Raw genomic sequence first — 21,924 nt, 5'->3', positions numbered from 1 at the left:
TCGCAATCAAGATGATGAGAACGATTGCTCCCACGACGATACCGGAAATGTCTGCTGCCGAGAGACCGGCGTTTGAGATCGTGGTTCCGACTGGCGACACTGTGGAATCATGTGGTCCTGTAGAAAACTCATTGAGTGACTGGGTAGTTGATAGACCCTCAACGACAGTAGCCTCTTCTGATCTTGCAGAAATCGTACTCACTGACATACTTTCCTCGGCAGCCAGGGGACCGATATTGCAGGACAGAGGGGTCCGATTATCAGCTGTAATAGCCAAACACACAAAGGTTCTTCCATTGTCTGAGGACGTGGCACTTTTAATTAGCAATGCTCCTTGTCCTTGCGCAGCGTCTTCCATGAAGTATATCCAATCGTCATTACTCCCGTTAATTGAAGGTGTTGCTGCACCATTAGTTTTGCATGCCAGTTGACTTCCAACAACAACCGATGATCTATCCACGGGTCTGCAAATCGGAAAGGCGTCAGGAGGGTACACTCTTACAACCAATTTAGTTTGATTCAACCCTCTTTGTGAAGAGCCAGATAGTATTTCGATTAGATTGCAATCATATGTTCCGTTATCAGATAGCGCAATTTGATTAATAGTCAAATTGAAAATGTAGGAAGAAGAGGAAGGATCAGTTTTCTCAAATCTAAATGAGTAAGTCCCATGTGTATTGGGGACATTTGAGCTTGGAATCAGCAATTGTTTATGTACAATGTACCATGCTAAAACGTATCGTACAGGGTCGAAATTGTCGACCCTACAGAGTAAGCTCACTGTATCACCTTCTCTTTGCACCTCGCTGTTAACTGGAGAGATTTCGGCTGTTATGTTCGCGACTGGCAGCACGGTAGGTTGAGAAGCCGTGAATGGAAACAATATCGGAAGAAAGAGCAGAAAAAATGTTACCGGCGTCATGGTTAGTTTTTGTTCAAGTTACTCCGCTCGCGAAAGGTTTTGATCAGCAAGCCTCATGTACAGCAGAAGGAAATGTTACTGTTCGTACGTCACTTCCGTGTTAATCTGCATGCGCGTTTAAAGTTTAACTTCTAAAATAAGAACAGTCTTCGTTTGTCTCTGGGCATCACTGCGACACATCTGATGGACAGGGAATTACAATACCGGTCCTCCTCTGGTGTTTCGAAAGCCGAAGTAAAGACAGAAACGGCTGCACGCAAGTCTGTGTTCCTCCGCCAAGGTATAGCAGTCCAGTATTCGCGCCTCGAATGGTGTTTGACACAACTGCAGTGGTATTTCTGTCTAGCGACACAATAGTCGTGACACAGACTTACCTCGCCGGGAAAAACACAATCGGCTTTTTGTATTTTTTTTGTAAGTTCCTGGTCCTTTTGAATTGGGGCACAATGTGTGGATATAAATTACACACATATGCCTACATATCTCACAGATGCAGCCAGCCATTTTACCATATTCCAAGTGGCAGTCTTTGTCACATTTTGTATGTGGAAAATAAAGTTGGGATTTAGTTCAAAGAGACTTCGACATCATTATGAATACGTCACAATGAGGTCAAATTACGATAAGTGTATCTCAAAACAACCAATATGATTACGATTTTTTAAAAATATTTTTTTCTACAATTATAAATTCAAAGAGGGATTTCCCTGTTTAAATGATGAGTTCAAATTACACTGAGCACCTGACTCTACTTCAAGTCTATGTCAGTTTCAATACAGCGAGTTCTTGTGGCGTCATAAGTGACGCTTAGAGTCTCGGGTTCTGTTATTTTTCACAAATTTAACCTATTAATGAAATCACGGACGTGTATGGAGCAGTGAACAACACAGTGTGTTTACGGTGCTGATACTGAAAGAAAGAAATTTGAAAACCGCTTAAACATGTTTTTAACTACTTTCTTGCTCACGAACTTTATGTCATTTTGAATGCAAGTTAAAAGCTACATTCCCTGTGCTATTTCGAGTAGATTTGTTTTCTCAATTGCTATATTTATAGAAATATAAAAGTTATTCCCTTTTGAATGAGACATCGAACGAAAAATAGCCACAGACATTTACTTATTGAACTCTTTCTTTACATTTGATTTGTTATCTTCCAGGTAATTATTCAGCTCTCGCAGGGCGCGTGTGCGCAAAATACAGGTTCTTTTCAGAGGGTTACAGACACCCAAAACAGACCCCTCCCCCATAAAAATAGCTTTGTCGATAAACAAATCATACAAACTAAAAAATTCGTTAGAAGAAACACAATCTGAGTAAAATGTCAATTATTTTCAGCAAGACAGGCCCATTGAAAAGAAAGAAAGTTTAAATTACTTAAAGAAGTATGAACTAGTTTCTTGCTTATCAAGGATTTGGAATTTTGAATGCAAGAAACATTCCCGGTGTTATTTCGAGTAGGGTTATTTTCTTAATTGCTATTTTTATAGAATTATAAAAGTTATTCACTATTTTTATGAGAAATCAAACGAAAAGATCCACAGACATTTACTTATTAAATTCTTTCTTTACATTTGATTTGTTATCTTCCGGGTAATTATTCAGCTCTCGCAGGGCGCGTGTGCGCAAAATACAGGTTCTTTTCAGAGGGTTGCAGACACCCGAAATAGATCCTCCCCCCCCTCGAAAAAAGGAGTTTTGTCGTTTGTTGAAACAAATCACACAAACTGATAATTCGTTAGAAGAAAAACAATTTATATTTTGAAGAGCACGTGGTACGCATCTTTAAGAAATGGATGAGCGAGTTAACCTTCAGAACGTTACTTAGACTTTAAGTTCAGTGTAATCACTTTGTTTCTGCTCCGCTAGGTTCAGTTCCATGTACGAGTCTCCTGAATTCACATTGACTGGAGACGCTTGCTGTGTTTTCTTTGGTCCAGTCTCAGGAGAGTTGACAATTTCGTAACCAGAGTTATCAAACTTGTCAGAGTCACCATCTTTTAGTGGTCCTTTCCCAAAATAAGTGTGCTGCACCGGATTTGGATTCTCACTTTCAGTAGGCACGTTCTGGTAAGACTTTTCTGGTTGGCTAACCTCCGCATTGAGGCTCGAATGAAACTCTCTCGATACTTCATCTAATACAGAATTCATGTAGGCCGGATTTACGTCAGATTCTTGAGGATGAGAGCCGCCCATCTCCACTTCCGACTGTCTCCTAGTACAGTCGGTCCTCTGGTTCCAACTTCCTATGGAGCTGCCGAGATTGACGAGGTAGGACTTCGCGTTCATCCATTTCTTTGGGTTGTATTCACAGCAGAGGGCGTGGATCGCGATCAAGATGATGAGAACGATTGCTCCAACGACGATACCGGAAATGGCTGCAGCCGAAAGACCGGCGTTTGAAATCGTGGTTCCGACTGGCGACACTGTGGAATCATGTGATCCTGTAGAAAACTCAATGAGTGACCGGGTAGTTGATAGACCCTCAACGACAGTAGCCTCTTCTGATCTTGCAGAAATCGTACTCACTGACAGACTTTCCTTGACAGTCAAGGGACCGATATTGCAGGACAGAGGCATCCGATTATCAGATGTAATAGCCGAACATACAAAGGTTCTCCCATTTTCTGACAACGTGACGTTTTTAATGAGCAATGCCTCTTGTCCTTGAGAATTGTATTGCGTCACCGTGAAGTATTGCCAATCGTCATTATTTCCATTAATTGTAGGTGTTGCTGCACCATCAGTTCGGCATTCAAGTCGACTTCCAGCAACAACCGATAATCTACCATTAGGTTTGCAAATTGGGAAAGAGTCAGGTGGGTACACTCTCAGAACCAATGTGCGGCGTGCTAACCCAAGGAATGCATTACTTGAAAGCAGTTTTATCAGATTACATTCGTATGTTTCACTATGAGATTGCGCTTTTTGATTAATAGTCACATTGAAAATGTATGAGGAAGAAAGAGGTTCAGTTTTCTCAAATATGTATGAGTAATTTCCCCACATATTTGGGGCATCTCCATTTGAAAGCGTGTATATACTTCCGAAATGTCCAATGTTCAAAGTTATAATGTATTGTTCAGAGTCGAAATTGTCGACCCTACAGAGTAAGCTCACTGTTTCACCTTCTCTTTGCACCTCGCTGTTAACAGGAAATATTTCGGCTGTGATGGTCGGCACTGGCATACTGGGAGTTGTTGAAGCCATGCATGTCAATAACATCGAAAGGAAGAGCTGAAGAAACATCGGCAAGAGCGTCATGATGAATCTAGTTCCAGTTCATTAACTCACGATTAGCAGAAACCAAAGCAATTTTGGCTAATAAACTGCTTCCAACTTCACCTTTTTATGTAGAACGGCAAGGTTTTAATCAAGTAAAGCAAGTCCCCTCTTGATGAAAGACAACCCGGATTGTTGACCGTATTGGAAAGCACACTTACTTAAATAATGGTCTTTCTTTGTGTTTCGTGTCTGTGTTCCTCGCGTATAAGTTGAACCCAGAACTTTGATGATGACGTGTGTTAACACAAACTGTACGTTATTGCCGCTGATAGAAACACAATAGAAATTCAGTTTCGAAACCAAAACTGCCCAAGGGGCTTCAAGTCTTATTGTGTCGAATTCAATAAGATATCGGGTTGTTAAATCGGGACATCTAATAAAGTGCTAATATAACAAAAATGCACATGCCGCGGCTGGAATGTGTTTTGTTCCTCAAACTATATGCATGTTTGGCTTTTTTGATTAGTTTTCAAATTAGGTTGTTGACATGAAAGGAAAAGGTCCACGCGCCTCAATTGCTGCTACCATCAATTAGAAAGGTTCCATTACATTTCATCAAAAATATCAAAACAGCACTTAACTGTAGTAAAGTCATAACCTCAGTAGGTGTACTTTATTTTCAATATAAGGGATATTTTTCTATAAAAACATGTCATATGAAATAGCTGTTTTACAGATGACTTTTTTTCTGTACATTAATGAAAGGAGCCGTTCTTTTGTCAAAGTTTCCAAATGACCAAGATAAAGTCATTTTTGGTAATTTGATTTTATTTTTTACACTCAGGTTTTTTTACACTGTGGCGAAACAGGTGTGATTAATTTTTTTAGTAAATTTATCAGCTACATAACATCCAAAAAATCAACTGAGCAAACGGTGTCACAGAATATTCCAGCAGAGTCAAGTATACGTAATCGGTAATGGGTCTGAAAATCGTGCATTTGTATGCACAGATACTATATTTCTCTATGGCATTACATACATTTCGCAATACAAAATCTGTTTAACTTCCTTATTTGCTTTTTGGCTTCAATCGACAAATGAAAACAAGTGCGTCATAGCAAAAGAGAACTCAACAATAACAGCATTGTCATGATTTTAGAGCTCTGTTCATCTCAGACTCATTTTGCTCTATAGAGCAGACACCTTTTTAATAAACAAGTTTTCTTCAAGCATTGTTAATTTTTCTTGACAGCGGGAATGCAGTCTTGTGTAAACTGCAGAGGTCTGACAATATGGGCATCTTTTAGTTCTCTGATTTTCTCTGTATTAAGCAATAAAGAAAATTACAAGTTCCCGAAGTACGTAAGCATTCTATATTCATTATGCAAGGCTGAATAAATGGAGAAATTAATTCAGCGGCAATCACAAAATAGTAATTCCCTTAATTTACATTTGCTTTTTACACGCATATAACAATACAATAATTATGCTTATCACATTTGCTTTTTACAAGCATATGTAATAATACAATCTGCTATCACAATTTCATAACAGTAGCTTATTTAAATGATTAATCCACCCTAGAAAACAAATACCTCCGTTAATTAATTCTGAATATTCATAACAAAATATTATCTTCGTTGCTACTTATGTCATATTCATCCGAATATTTTGAACACTGTCATAACAATGCCTTATGGTCTCTTCTGTAGCACTACATCTCATTTAGTTCATGATTTATCACCCAGGATAGCATGAGTCTGACCTTATATCATTCTATTATGAATAGTATATCAGACTCGAACCAGCCAGCCGACCCTGGTAAACTCGGTGGTCGAGTCGTAAGACGTCTGCACTAGTATAAAGCAGGAAGTCATGTGTTCGAGTCCACCCGAGTATTTTTATTCTGACAATCGGCACAATCGGGGTTTATAAAAATAAAAAAAGTCGTGATGGCAAAAACGTTGAATTACCCCATATCCACTCGACCATAATGTTTCTGTTTGCAGAACAGTGTACTAAGAAATAATTAAACTGCATCGAAAATTTAATTCAAACACTATACATTAACTGTACAAACAAGCATGTATATTATCTATTATTTTAACATATTCTGTGTACTTTTTTCAGTAGGATAAGTATCTCGTGAATATCCGATAATCTGTCTCCTTTCAAAAGAGTTCGTAAACTACCCTTTGAATTAAAGTCTGTATTTACATTAAAAAAAACCGGCTGTTTGTTAAACTTCTGTGTGCTGTTATCTGACCAGCAGTAAAAAATACATAATATTTAGTATAATCCATCTGAATAGTACCATCATAAACCACCAAGATGTTGTTGTTTATGAATATCTTAAAAAAAAATTAACATGACTTCCCAATTCCGTGAAATCTGCGTCTGAAAAAGTGAAAACTTTTATTACCATTTATGTAGTTACTTGCTTATCACCTATTGTAGAAATTTGGATGTACATGAAAGTTTAACAAAATACTACAGGGAAATAAAAGAAGATTACTTAGACTTTAAGTTCAGTGTAAACACTGGGTTTCTGCTCAGCTAGGTTCAGTTCCATGTACGAGTCTCCCGAATTCACATTGACTGGAGACGCTTGCTGGGTTTCCTTTGGTCCCGAATCAGAAGAGTTGACAATTTCGTAAGCAGAGTAATCAGAATTGTCAAAGTCACTGTCTTTTATTGGTTCTTTTGTAAAATAAGTGTGCTGCACTGGATTTGATTTCTCACCTGAAGTAGAAATGTCTTGGAAAGTTTCTGTCATTGGGATTGTGGATTCGCCGAATTTGATTTTTGGCTCAAGATGTGTTACTGGTTGGCTGATCTCAGCGGCATTGTGGCTTGGTTGGGACCCTCTAGTCGGTACCTCATCACATACAGAATTGTTGGCAGGGGGTACGTGAGGATCTTCGGGATGCGAGTCTCTTATCCTTTCCATTGTTTCAGTCTCTGTTGTGTTGATAATTTCGTAAGCTGAGCTACCAAAACTAACTGAGACACTGCCATTTAGTGGTTTTTCTGGTTGGCTTATCTCCGCAGTGTGGCTCGAAGGGGACTCTCTCGGTACCTCATCAAATACAGAATTGCAGGACAGGGGTACGTCAGGTTCTTCAGGATGAGAGCCGCTCATTTCCACTTCCGACTGTCTCCTAGTCGAGCCGGTGCGCTTGTTACAAGTTCCTATGGAGCTGCCGAGATTGACGAGGTAGGACTTCGCGTTCATCCATTTCCTTGGGTCGTATTGACAGCAGAGGGCGTGGATCGCGATCAAGATGATAAGAACGACTGCTCCAACGACGATACCGGAAATGACTGCTACCGAGAGACCGCCGTTTGAGATCGTGGTTCCGGCAGGTGTGACTGTAGCATCTTCCGATCCTGCAGAAAATGTACTTACTGACAGACACTCCACGACAGAAAGGGGGCCGATATTACAGGACAGAGGGTTCCGATTATCAGATGTAATCGCCGAACATACAAAGCTTCTCCCATTGTCTGACGACGTGACGTTTTTACTAAGCAATGCCCCTTGTCCAAGCCCATTGTCTTGCATTGAGAATGTCCATCCATCGTTACTTCTGTTAATTGTAGGTGCTGCACCATTAGTTTGGCATTGGAGTGGACTTCCAATCACTACCATCGAATTATCCACAGGTCTGCATATCGGAAAGGCGTCAGGTGGGTATACTCTCAAAACCAATTCAAGGCTTTCTATCCCTCTGGACGAAGATAGAGAAACTATTTCGAGTAGATTGCAATCAAATGTGCCACTATCAGATAGCGTTGTTTGATTAATAGTCAAATTGAACATGTATGAAGAAGAGGATGGATCAGTTCTTTCAAAAGTAGATGAGTAACTCCCCTGTGTACGTGGGGCACCTGCATTTGAAAACGTAGTTGGTTTATGTGCAATGTGCCACGCTAAAATGTATTGTCCAGAGTCGAAATTGACAACACGACAGAGGAAGCTGACTGTATCACCTTCCCTTTGCACTTCGCTGTTAACTGGAGAGATTTCAGCTGTGATAGTTGGAACTGGCAAACTGGGAGTTGTTGAAGCCGTGCATGGAAATATCACCGAAAGAAAGAGCAGGGAAAATGTTGCCAGCGTCATGGTGAAGCTTTTTCAAGCTACTCCGCTCACAAAAAAAGGTTTTGATCAGCAAGCCGCAACTACAGCAGAATAATACGTTACGTGTTTGTACGTCACTTCCGTGTTGATCTGCATGCGCGCTCAAAGTTTAATTCTAAAATTAGAGCAGTCTTTGTTTGTCACTGGGCATCACTGCGTCACATCCGCGGGGAAAAAACACAATTGGCTTTTTGTATTTTTTTTACAACGAGTTCCTGGTCCTTTTGAATTGAGACGCAACGTAGGGATATATTTTACTATACATATTTATCGCATAGATCAACTCGTGTTACAATATTTTCCATGGCAGTATTTTCGACATTTAAGGTTTGGGATTTATCTCAAACAGACTTCGACAGGTGAATACCCCACACCGAGGTTAAATTACAAGATGCGTCTCTCAAAACAACCAATGTCATTAAAATGTCTTTTGTTAATTCTTATAAAATTCTAAATTCAAAGAGGGATTTTCCCATAAGTGATGATTTCACAATGCACTGAGCACCAGACTCTATACCACTAATCTACGACAGTTTCAATCCAGAGATTTCTTAGGTTAATGTAAAGCGACCCCAGGTGGCACTTGGAAGTTTTGGTTCTGTTACTTCATAACGTTAATCTAAGCAGATACGAAATAACAGACGCACATCAGTTAAAAGCCCATTGTATAGGCCTATTGACAATGCTGATCCTGCATAAAATGTTCATTATTTTCAACAAGATGGGCTCATTGAAAAAAAAGGAGCAATTTGAAAATCAATCAAAGAATTATTTACCAGTTATTTGCTCATCAACATTATGGAAATTTAAATGCAAGATAACAATGCATTCCCCGTGCTATTTCGAGTAATTTTTTGTTTTCTTCAATTGCTATTTTCATAGATATAATAGTTATTCACTATTGAACATTTAGTTATCCACCGACATTTAGTTATTTAATTATTATTTCTTTACATTCGATTTGTTGTCTTCCGGGCAATAATTCGGCCCACGAAGGGCGCGTGTGCAGACGTTGCAGACGTTGCAGACACCCAAAATACCTTCTCTTTGGCCCAGTCTCAGGAAAGTCGACAATTTTGTAAGCATACAGAGTTTTCAAACTTGTCAGAGTCACTATATTTTAGTTATTCTTTCCTTAGGCCAAAAAAAAAAAAGTCTCCGGTTTCTGGTATGGAGCTTGCCCCAAAAGTGGTGCGGCGACGCGGCTTTTTTTTTTTTTACCTGGTTTTTTTTTTTTGGCTTCAAATGTCGGCTGATGACTGCAAATGGTGCCCGACTAAACTTAGTGCAAATATATGGGAGTCCAGAGAGGCCACATAAAGCTTATTCTCGATCATAGCCCCATCTAAAAACACATTAAAATTGTGCAGCAGCAGGATTCCAGTCAAACCAGTGAGTTTGGCGGTTTTGAGACATCATCTTGTATTGAAAAAAAACTTTTTCATTTTGCCGACGCGCATGGCTACGGCGACGCGCGCGCATACCAGAAACCGGAGACTTTTTTTTTTGGCCTTAAGTAAGTGTGCTGCACCGGATTTAAATTATCACTTGAAGTACATGTAGACGTGTTCTCGTATTGAGGCTCGAATGAGACTCTCTCGTTGCTTCATCGAGCACAGAATTAATGTAGGCTGGGGTACGTCGAGTTCTTCTGGGTGAGAGCCGCCCATCTCCACTTCCGACTGTCTCCTAGTAGAGTCAGTGCCCTGGTTCCAAGTTCCTATGGAGCTGCCGAGATTGATGAGGTAGGACTTCGCGTTCATCCATTTCCTTGGGTTGCAGTGACAGCAGAGGGCGTGGATCGCGATCAAGATGACGAGAACGATTGCTCCAACGACGATACCGGAAATGTCTGCTACCGAGAGACCGGCGTTTAAAATTGTGGTTCCGACTGGCGTGACTATGACATCTTCTGGTCCTTCAGGAAATGTACTCACTGACGGACTCTCTACGACAGTCAGAGGACCGATATTGCAGGACAGAGGCATCCGATTATCAGGTGTAATAGCCGAACATACAAAGGTTCTCCCATTGTCCGAGGACGTGACGTTTTTACTAAGCAATGTCCCTTGTCCTTGCCCATCGTCTTGCATGGAGAATGTCCACGTATCGTTACTTCCATTGACGGTATGTGTTGCTGCACCATTAGTTTGGCATTCAAGTTGACTTCCAACAACAACCGATGATCTATCCACATGACTGCAAATTGGAAAAGCTTCAGGTGGGTACACCCTAACATTCAATTTAATTTTTGCTAATCCTCTTGATGCAGTTGCATTAAGTTTTTCGAGTAGATTGCAATCATACGTTCCACTATCAGGTTCCGCTATTTGATTAATAGTCAAATTGAAAATGTACGAAGAAGAGAAGGGATCAGCTCTTTCAAATGTATAGGAGTAATTCCCATTGGCATGTGGGGCAAATATATTTGAAAATATTTCGACTGTCTCACCATGTCTAACGACCAAACTTATAATGTATTGTTCAGAATCGAAGTTGTCGACCCGACAGAGGAAGCTCACCGTGTCACCTTCTCTTTGCGCCTCGCTGTTAACTGGAGAGATGTCAGCTGTGATGGTCGGAACTGGCATACTGGGAGTTGTTGAAGCTGTGCATGGAAAAAAACATCGAAAAAAAGAGCAGGGAAAATGTTGCCAGCGTCATTGGTGAGTTTTGTTAAAGTTAATCTGCTCACAAGCCTTTTTGATCAGCGAGCCGCTACTACAGCTGAAAGAAAACGATATGTGTTTGTACGTCGCTTTCGTGTTGATCTGAATGACACACGCTCAAAGTTTAATTCAGAAAATAAAAACAGAATAATCTTTGTTACGTTACTGGAATTCAGTGAGACACATCTGTAGGAAAGGGAAGCACAATACCGGTCCTAATCTGGTGTTTCGAAAATTCGAAATAAATGACAGAAACGACAGCTTGCAAGTCTGTCTTCCTCCAGGGAGATAGCAGTCCAGTATTCGGACCTCGCATGGAGTGTGACAAATCTGTAGTGGTACTTCTGTTTGGTGACACAATGGTTGTGACACTCATCGCGCCAGGAAAACACAATTGGCTTTTTGGATTTTTTTAATCAAGTTCCTGGTCCATTTCAATTGACACATTGAATTGTGTGGATTAAAATTACACACATTTATAATAACTAGATCCAGCCATATTACCATATTTCCTTATGGCGGTGTTCTCCACAATTTATATGTTGACGTTGAAAAAAAATTGCGGCATTTACTTCAAACAAAGTTCGACAAGCAGGTGACTACGTCACGATTAACCACGTAAATTTACCAAAAAAATTATATCTGAAAACAACCCATGTGGTCACATATGATTTTTGTTAAACTTGTATTATTCCTAATTCAAAAATAGGGATTTCCCGATAAATATCTCTTAAAACCCCGACCCTATTTCTCTTATCTAAGCAAGATTTAATCCCGCGTTTTCTTAGATTAATGTGGTGTTTTGAGATGACATTTAATTGTATTTCCTTTTATAAGAATAGATCAAACACCGGTAAAAGCTTAATGATGAGTATTATAGCTCCTCGTAAGCATGGCACCACTAGCAGAAACAAAACAATCTTACAATTCCGCGTTTGTATGTTGAACGGCCAAGGCTTAATTCAGTAAAGTAAGTCCCCTCTTGAAAAAATCCCATAAAACCGGACTGTTGACCATTTTAGAAAGCACACTTACTTAAACCATGGTATATCTTTGTGTCTCGTGTCCGTTTTCTTCGCATATGTTGAATCCAGAAATAGGATGTTACGTCTTTGACAAAAAACTGTATAGGTTATTGGCGTTCATAGAAACACAATAGAATTTCGGTTTCGAAATCGAAACTGCTAAAGGGGCTTTACTCTTATTGTGTTGAATTCAATAAAATACCGGGTCGTTAAATAGGGGCATCTGATAAAGTGCAAACACCATTTACATGCAGGAATGCTTTAATACGTTTTGATTTGAAGCTATTTTACTCAAACTGTGCACGTTTGGATGATTTTATTAGTTCTCAAATGAAAGGAAAAATAACCAAGTCCATGCGCCTATCAATCAATGGCTGTTACCAGCACTTAACCCTAAAGGGGCCGGGTTATTTTGACCATCTCTCAGCCGGGGGGGGGGGCGGATTCCGCCCCCCCCTAAGATCTCGGCCATCGAGTGTCGAAAAATTTTGAAACTCAACACATGCATAGAGCAACTCTTCCTAAACATACCCAAGAAATTTCATGACTATAGGTCAAAGGGTTTTGGAATTATGGCTAATTAATTATTCATATGTCACTGTATGTACGAATGGCAATTCTGCTCTGTGTACAGGACGTATATGCAAAAATTCAGTTTTCCCGGCGCGTAGCGCCGGAAAATTTTTCGCTACGCGGCAACCCGTGGTCCGATTTTTATGTTTTTGGTATCAAAAGATGCGCAAAGCTCGAGGCTAAAAAGTCATAACAGCTCGGGTCGTGAAAAAAATTTTTTTAGAGGCTATCACGGAAAATGTTGAGGGGGGGCGGATTCCGCCCCCCCCCGGCCCTTTTAGGGTTAACTGGTATATTTAACTATAAAAACATGTCATATGAAATAGCTGTTAAATATCAACTTTACAAGAGGGTGTGTGAAAACAAGCAGGCGGCCAACGATGACCAATTGTATAGACGACAATTGTTATTTCGTTACAACCATGTTATCACTAAAGACGCAGTACGGTCCACACTGTCTTTCGCTTACGGTATTAAAAACTTAAGTTTTAATTCATTAAGACACGTTAGTGTTTCAGTTCGGTATAAACACTTGGTTGCTGCTCTGCTATTTTAAGATCCATGTACGAGCCTTCTGAATTCAGTGAGACACGCGAAGCACTTTTGCCTGGTCCAAAACTTTTGTGGACTGGCAGTCTTTTGTCCTCTGCTCCAGTCTTGGGACTGTTGACAATCTCGTAAGCTGAACTGTCACAGCTTGAGGTGTCACTGTCCCCTGTTGTCATCTCTGTCGTGAAATAAGTGTGCTGCACTTGATTCGAACCGGGAGGACAGTCTGGAGAGTGGGTGTTGCCGGATGTGGAGGGTAAGTCATACACGTCAGTCGACCCGTGCGCGTAAGTTGCTTGGTTGGACTGTCGGCACCGGCCACTAAGAAACGTCTTTTTCTTGTTAGTCGATTTTCCAGCCGTTTTTCCACTGATTCTGTCCCGGTTCTGTTCCTCCACGTTACCGAAGCACAGGCATCAATGATTTGCCAGAAGCGGCTGGGATCGAAGCGAAAACAAAGGAGTATAATGATGATGTGGATGATGACAAGGAAAACCAACTCACTGATAACAGTGGCGACGAAAACAGTGACTGTCGGTCCCTCACATGAAACTTTGACTGTTGGTTGCGGTGTGGTTTCCTCGATGGTTTGTAATGTAGCTGTTTGTGGATTGGTCACGTTCTCCCATGGTTTTTCACTTGAATAGACATCTGACGGCTGTAGTGTCGTTTGCGACGGTGGTGTTGTCTCGATAGCTGATGATGTTGGAGCTTCTTGAGTGGTAGGTTCATTGTTTTCCGTCTTCACAACAGTCAGAACTACTGTTGACCTCTTTATCGGATGAAACACGCATCCTCTCCTCTCATATATGTGACACCCGTACATCCCAGTATCGGACTCTCTTATGGAATTAATGGTGAGATTAAAAACAAACGCAGCCGGTACCTGGACTTTAGTGAGGGTTATTGAGTATCGGTAGTCTGGAACCAACATATTTTCAGAGGACACGATGAAGATCTTTTCTGGCAATACTTTAGTCCAGACAACGCTATATGGAGTGGCGCTGAAGTCAGATATCTGGCAGACCAGACTTACGCTGTCACCTTCTTCATGTACTCCATCGTCGGGGAAAACCTCTGCAGATACGATTGTCGGTGTTGATTTTCCACTTGCAGTGCAAATTGTGAGTTGCGCCAACAGAACTATAACAGCAATCCACTTGTTCATGGTGGACCCCTTTGGTTGAGTTGACTTGCGCATGATTACGAATCGATCTTTTTCTGCGCACACCTTCTCACTAATTTGTAATCCCAAAAGCTTAAAAGATTCGTTCACGTTTCGCCTTGAATGACCAGCCTTTGATTTGATAAAAAAAATCAGGTTTTCCCACTGTAAACTTTATAAGTTTATACACATCCTGCTCAAGGGTATCTAAGGCCAAAAAAAAAAGTCTCCGGTTTCTGGTATGCGCGCGCGTCGCCGTAGCCATGCGCGTCGGCAAAATGAAAACGTTTTTTTTTTCAATGAAAGATGATGTCTCAAAACCGCCAAACTCACTGGTTTGACTGGAATCCTGCTGCTGCACAAATTTAACGTGTTTTTAGATTAGGTTATGGTCGAGAATAAGCTTTATGTGACCTCTCTGGACTCCCATATATTCGCACTTAGTTTAGTCGGGCACCATTTGCAGTCATCAGCATACATTTGAAGCAAAACAATCAGGTAAAAAAAAAAAAAAAGCCGCGTCACGGCACCACTTTTTGGGCAAGCTCCATACCAGAAACCGGAGACTTTTTTTTTTGGCCTAATAAAAACATTTTTGTTTGGCAGCTTGGAAACAACGTGCAAAGTCCAGAGTTTGTACATGTACGATAATCACTTTGGGCACATTTATTACCCACTCAACTTCCTTTGTTAGAGGTATTTTGCAACATGAACTTAGAACTCTGTCAAGAATCTTCGCCCAATGAATAGAAATATCGTAATCATGCCATTCATAGTAGCAAATATGACAAACACAGTCAGGGACTAAACGAAGCATTCAAATTTAGTCTTACCTGTTACAGTGATTTTAAATAAATTGCCAGGGCCTTCAATTCCAATCGTGCTAAAACTGTTTCTTATTTGAAACCAGGGCAGGAATATTAATACTTAAAATGCAGCTACTGTTTAAAGATGCGAAAAAAAACTAATAGGTTCACTTAATTAATGAATAAACTTTTAAGGAAGAATATCATATAAATTACGCAATCGAAAGGCACACAATTTCTTCCTCATGATCCATACATCAGACAAATTAGATTCACCTGAGCCTTATTTTGACCCTTTCCATCGCCCAGTGTCTTGTTAATAATGGACACTCGTTCGCCACTCTCTACACTGGTTTAATTCAGTGTATTAAAGTTGGCTCGATATCACCGCTGGTGGCGCCTCGCTGTACTTCTTACGTACTTTGTGCGCCACTATTTATGGAATGGACTTAACCAATGGTTGCCATATGATTATGTACTACAGTGCATTATTATTACTCCCACTCGTCGTGGCCGCGAAAAGTTTTTTTCTATTTACTTCAATAATCTGTGTATTTATATGTTTCCACCGCTTACTAAACTCGACACAGGGGAAATGAGAATATGGAATTTACGACAACACAAGTCAAAACTTTCACCGGAAATTGACCAATATGATAGATCAGTGTGCCAGCACCAGGTTGAAAGGGGGTGCATTTTAGGTTTGTTTGTAATATAACATACATCTAACATCATATACACTAAGCACTCCCTTTATTGTGTTGTGTTTAATTGGCAAATTGACTTAAATCCAACTGAAATCAAATGTCAACTGAAAAACAAGTGTCAGTAAGCAGTTTATTGTCGACAATTTCGGCAATATACGGTATCAGCTCATCTTAAACAATTTCCAACCTGATTAATGGATAAGTTCACGGTGTTGAGTTTACATGGATGCTCTGGATTGAATTTACACCATTCCCTGGTTCGTCATAGATGGGGTTGCCAATCCTGCTCTCGTAAACGTGGGAACTTCTCTGGTTACTCAACCCTCCTTTGGGATAGTGTTCCTGGTCGTCGGCGGAGGCACAGGTGCAAAAGCCGATCAGCCGCCGGCACCTGCTAGGCTCGAATCGACAGCACAGGATGTTGACAAGAACGACTACGATGAGTATCACAAAAACAGTGGTCACAATTCCAATTATAAGGGCGACCGAGAGTTCTCCATTCATTACCGGTGTCGGTCCGGCTGTTGGACCTTCCGACTCCCTGGTAGGGTTCAGCTGCGTGGTCGCTACCTTCTTTCTCGGCACTCTGACGGTAAGGGGGCCAACACTGCAGGACAGATTCTTGGGAGAGGCATCTATCGCGGCAATACAGGTGAACGTTTTTCCATTGTCGGAAAATGTTCCATTCTTCGTAAGATCTTTTCCATGTTGCCCAATCTGATGGATCCATCCGCCATCACTGTCGGTAATAATTGGGATTGCTTCGCCAGTTGTTCGGCAACGAAGTTCAGTGTCGATGTCGACTACAGATTCACCACTTGGACTGCAGATAGGGAAAGCCTCCACAGGATACACCTCTAGAGTCAGGTCGGTTCGTAGTACCGAACTGAAGGTACTGCTGCCGCCTGTCACTCTCTCGGCCAAATCACACCTGTAAGTGCCAGCATCCGACTGATTGACTCCACTAATGGTCAAATTGAAAACAAAGGAAGATGATAATGTGTCGTTTTTGGAACTTATCTCATGCCGCTCCAAATGCACCTCCATATCTTTGGATGAAACGATGAACATGGTCGTCGGTGTTCTCCTTGTCCAGGAGACAATATGTCTGTCCATGTTCACATTGACGACACTACATATGAGACTAATACTAGCCCCCTCCTGCTGCACCTCACTGTTAATGGGATAAATCTCAGCGGAGATTTCCGATTGAGCCGTAAGTCCTGAAGTGCTAAAACACGAGACCTGACGGACAGCATAGACTGCAAAAAGCAGCACTGAGCAAAAAATCAGGTTTGGTTTCATTCTGCCAGTAACGTTGCATGAAATGGGCTTAAGATGTAACGTGATAGTTCTAACGGAGTGTCTGTCATTAAGTGAGGAAATGTGAAAATCCGGCTTATTAATTGATTTGTCATTAGATTTGTCATTGGACAAACATTTGCTGTTTTGTTCCTCACAAGTACTTTCGATTTTAATGCTGACAAATACAATGACAAGTGATCAATCAACCGAATCTCCTCCGTTTTTATTACGAAGCTATGGTATTCAACCTAGGCATTGTGAAGTGCGCCCCCGTCAGAGTTGGGGGCGCCATTCATTTGTTTTCAATTCCCACTGACAGCCGGCCAAGCGTTGGACCACTTCCCCAACACGCATTGCTCACGGGTTTCTTCACATACGCTCAACCCCCAAAAAATCCCCCTTTATACTTGTTTGTCTAACTCAAAAACTACAAGGCACATCTTGCTCAAATTACGACTGATCAGTACAGAAATTCCTTAGCAATCCAGCCATACTCTTTGTTTGGCTCAAAACAGTGATAATGTGTACACAACTATGCAATTTATGACAAATGGTACCGAAAAAGTTGCACTTTTTGTATACGTGCAGAGTGAGTGTACAAAAGTGCAACTATTTCGGTATCATTTTTCATCTATTGCATAAACTCGTACACATTATCACTGTTTTGGGCCAAACAAAGAGTATGGCTGGATTGCTATGGAATTTCTGTACTGATTAGTCGTTATTTGGGCGAGAGATGCTCAGTTTTTGAGTAAGAAAAAGTATTGGAAGGTGGGACTTTCTGTTTTAGTTGAGTGTATCAGCATTGCTTGTTATGCATGCCACAACACGCACTGACGATATGTAAAAGTTTTATTTTAATGCCAAGAGTTGTTCCCGTTGGAAGACATTTATAGTTGAAGATCGATCCCAATATGGAAAGAATGTTGCATCCTGACACCACTTTGTTTTCATCATATATTATCAAAATGAAGGTCAGTCTTTGCAAAAATGTTGAAAGACATATGAAACATTTCCAATTTGTTAAAAAAAATACTTTGAAAATGCACTCAACTATCAAAAGACCACTCGATACTACATTCTTTCCCAATGGTTATTGTCAAACGAAATATTATATCAATCATGATATTTTTTTCATATTTTCATACGATCACTTTAAGTAAAGAGAAATAAGTTATATAGTCAAAGTGTGTGAACGAATAACTGCAAATTAATGTTTATTTTCACTCAAATTTGCTCAAAAAATTGCGCGGTGCGTCAATAAAATAAAAAACCTCCCAGGCTGCTTAAATATTCATATGTTCGAATGAAAAACTGTCAAAAGTCGAAAACATATGGAATTTTAACCTGTACAATAAAAACTTTTTTAACAAGAATATTTTATCAATAGCTGCAATTATAAGTGCTTCTAATCTTACTGAATATTTCCTGAAGGTCTTGAATTTCCCAGATTAAGAAATTGTATTTAAAAATCAAATATGTTTAATATAACACTATTCACCAATTAAAACATTTGATTATACAGCATATACAAAACATATATACCAAACAAGGAAAAATGTATAAGCGAACAATAATCGCGTAATACTTCAGAAGTAACCAGCGATAAGTGTCGTTTACTGATGATAGCAAGAACATTTTTATTGGGGGCACACGTAAAAAAGGTACGCGCCTCATCATCCATACCGTGCAAAAAAATAGACAGGTTCTGAAGCTCTGGGAGGAGCTTCTACATGCCACTTGGTGGTCTGTCTGTCTGTCTATCTGTCCGTTCCCGAAAATTGACCAATTTGACCAAAGGTATGGTGTCCATTATGTGCCATCGGCGTCGCATTTTCGGCGCCGCATTTTTTTTTGTTTTTGGCTCTGGCAGGGATCATTTTGATCGATTTCTTGCCAGACTTTCATACAAGACTTCTTGCAACACGACCAGAGCTTATTGTGCACTCGCACTTGTTTATGTTTGTCCCCACCGGTCACCCGGCCTGCGTAATATCAAAAAGCGGGGAGGGGGCGTGGCGTCTTGGCACAATCTTCTTATGGGGGCGCTGTTCATAGCAGATGGTCATGCCACTATCGGACAAGAGATGGCGCTTTTCACGGCGGCAATATGAAACGACGTTCGCACGCATTCCAAAGAGGGGCACTCGTTAAAAAAGGGCACTCGTAAAAAAAAAGGGCTTAAAAAAGGGCACTCGTTACAAAATGATGGGCGGGTAAATACCCCCTTACCCTCCCCGCTGGCTACGCCACACTGTCAGAGGAAAACCAAAAGTACCATAGAACAAGTACCCATCCCAGACATCTTGACATAATATACAGGTCATAATATACATTATATACATATTTTGACATAATATACATTTTTTGCAGGATTGAGGGAGGTGCTGGCCAGTCACAAATAGTTAGGCGTAACGTTAGAGTCTTTTACCGCATATCAGACAACATATCTCAACGTTTAATTTCAGCGTATTCTGTCCGGGGCTCTTTGGGTGACCTGACACCGTCCTGATTTTCATGAAGGTCCAACTCAGCGTACACGATCACCGGTTCTGGTTTGGGTGGGGAGGCAGCTCTCTCCACCTTGACTTTCCTGTTCAGAGCAAATCTCTTGATTTTCTTGGAAGTTGTTCCCGCTCCGGAATCCTCCCTGGTGTCTACAGAATGCGGGGAACGCTTCGCCGTTTTGTCCACCTTCGCGTAGATCACAGAGGGATCCTTTTTAAATTCATTTCCGTCCGGTGAATCAGAGATGGCAGCGTCTGGGTCAATAGGTTTATCCATCTTTCCTTTGCGATTGATGGCGAACCGCTTGATCTCTTTCGGCTTGGGTCCTGCACCAGAATCGTCCCCGTTGTTTTGCCTGACTGGGGAAACCTTTGCATTATCATATATTGGATTGGCCTTATCGCCTGCGAAGAAAGGGCTCATCACATTCGCATTCACGTAGACGTTTACACCTTGCTCAGGCTGGTTAGATGACACCTCATGGAGATCAGAAGTCGCAGGTGGATCTCGTTCGTCTACCACAGGTGAATCGCTAACCGCTTCTGTTTCCTCATTCCCCGTTGCGGACTCGTACGATGGCGGCACGTCATCGCTGGCAAGCTGAGAATTGCCCAGCTCCACAGAGTTTGGCTGCTCCGGTGCCGAGTTGTCTCGACGGTTTGATGTTCCGAAGGAGCTGCTGCCGATGTCCAGGAGGTACGACTTGGTTCGCTTCCATCTCCGCGGGGTACAGCGACAACACAGAAAATGCAGGGCAATGATGATGAGGATAAGAATAGAACCGATTACGATTCCAGCGATGTCAGCTGAAGAAAGGCCCCCGCCCACGTCATTTGTAATCACATTCAGAGGGCCAATCTTACAAGCCAATGCCATTGGTGAGTTACCAATTGCGGCACAGGTGAAAGTTGTTCCATTGTCCGAAGTGTTCACCGTGTGAGTGAGTTCTGTACCTTCGTTCTGTCCAATCATAGAGTTACTCGTGATCCAACCTGGGGCCCCCGAAGGCATTCCTGGTATTGTCACGGCGGGGATGTTCGAGTCCTTTACAGTTCTGCAAGAAATGAGGCTGCCGTTCACCACTGTAGCCTGGCCATAGGGTGAGCAAACTGGAAACTCATCAGCTGGGTGAATCCTTAACGTCTGTGAAGCCGATTCATGAGTTACCGCTGCACATCTATACGAAGCCTCGTCACTTTCTCGAATAGCCTTGATAGTTACTCTCTGAGAAAACACCGGACCAATTGAAGTGACGACAGTTATGGGGTCTAAAGAGAACCGATCATCAGCATTTGAATTCAGTCCGGTTTCATCGACGAATATCGTTACTGTTCCAGACGTCAAATTCGTTCTCTGCCAGAAGATTACATCAGGTGGATTGGAGGAAGTAACTTGGCAAACCAAGGTGACACTGTCTCCTTCCCGAGGCTGATCCGTTCTTTCAGGGATGATGTTGAGGGTTGCTCCTTGACTCGACACCGAGGCTGAGAGGTTAAACAAAATCAGCACAACTATCCAGAAAATAACCATTGCTGGTGCTCTATGGCAGCGTGTAAACATCGTTGAATATAAGGTCGAGTTCGCAAAAACCCAAAAGAGTATAGTCAATTTCGCATTCGAACAAGATTTGTTTACTGTCACTACCTGTTGTTGCGAGACTGAAGTCCGCAAATCACCGAAGAAAATCTTCAAATCGAAGAGTTTGAAGCAACAGGGTAATTCTGTTACAATATTGGTTACAGACTCCCATGTATAAGCTAGTACCAATGGCGACGCTTCAATATACATGTACATGTATATAATGCACACAACTCAACTAACCCTGACCAACACTCCCTTTTCACAATACCCGTGACGTCAGAGTGACCCACCAATTCTTTTCAACCCTTTACCATGCTTCAGCACAATCCCTATTGCATTCCTTTGTTTACGTCTGCTCGATTAAGTCTTTTGTTAATGTTTTTGAAAACGGTAGCAGTGCTTCAGTGTAGCGAGTGCTTGAATTTGTTTGCAAGGTCAACCAATTGGTACGTCAGAGCTATTGTGGCGTTTTACCTTGACCGAAATCCATGTTGCGAAAAGGTTGAAGAATGAAGACCATGTCATCTATGACGTCTTGCTTGTCGGTTACCGACAAACAGAACAACCAAACACATGTTTTTCTCATGTTTCACTCGCTGTGACGTGCACATTTTGAAAACCGGCCCCATATTTCAAAATAGCGAACATGCATTGTAGAAAAATATACCTGTAGAGGGGCATGATTTTTCGTGGTTAAGTCAGCGTCACGTGACCACAACAATAATTTGTAAACAAGTTTGACATG

General features: G+C 41.2%; 1 protein-coding gene across 1 annotated transcript; it reads right to left on the bottom strand.

Moving 5' to 3' along the window:
• Positions 1–18,801: 18,801 nt before the first annotated feature.
• Positions 18,802–21,435, bottom strand: LOC119718923. The gene has a single exon (XM_038188357.1). The coding sequence runs from the start codon at positions 21,390–21,392 to the stop codon at positions 19,542–19,544; it is 1,851 nt and encodes a 616-aa protein (XP_038044285.1). The 5' UTR covers positions 21,393–21,435; the 3' UTR covers positions 18,802–19,541.
• Positions 21,436–21,924: the final 489 nt, after the last annotated feature.

The sequence above is a fragment of the Patiria miniata genome, unplaced genomic scaffold (assembly GCF_015706575.1).
Source record: "Patiria miniata isolate m_02_andy unplaced genomic scaffold, ASM1570657v1 HiC_scaffold_7, whole genome shotgun sequence".
Taxonomy (NCBI): Eukaryota; Metazoa; Echinodermata; class Asteroidea; order Valvatida; family Asterinidae; genus Patiria; species Patiria miniata.
This window is presented reverse-complemented; position numbering and strand designations above follow the sequence as displayed.

Coding starts and splice junctions, on each gene's coding strand:
- LOC119718923 (XM_038188357.1), bottom strand. CDS start 21,392: ATGTACATGTATATTGAAGCGTCGCCATTGGTACTAGCTTATACATGG.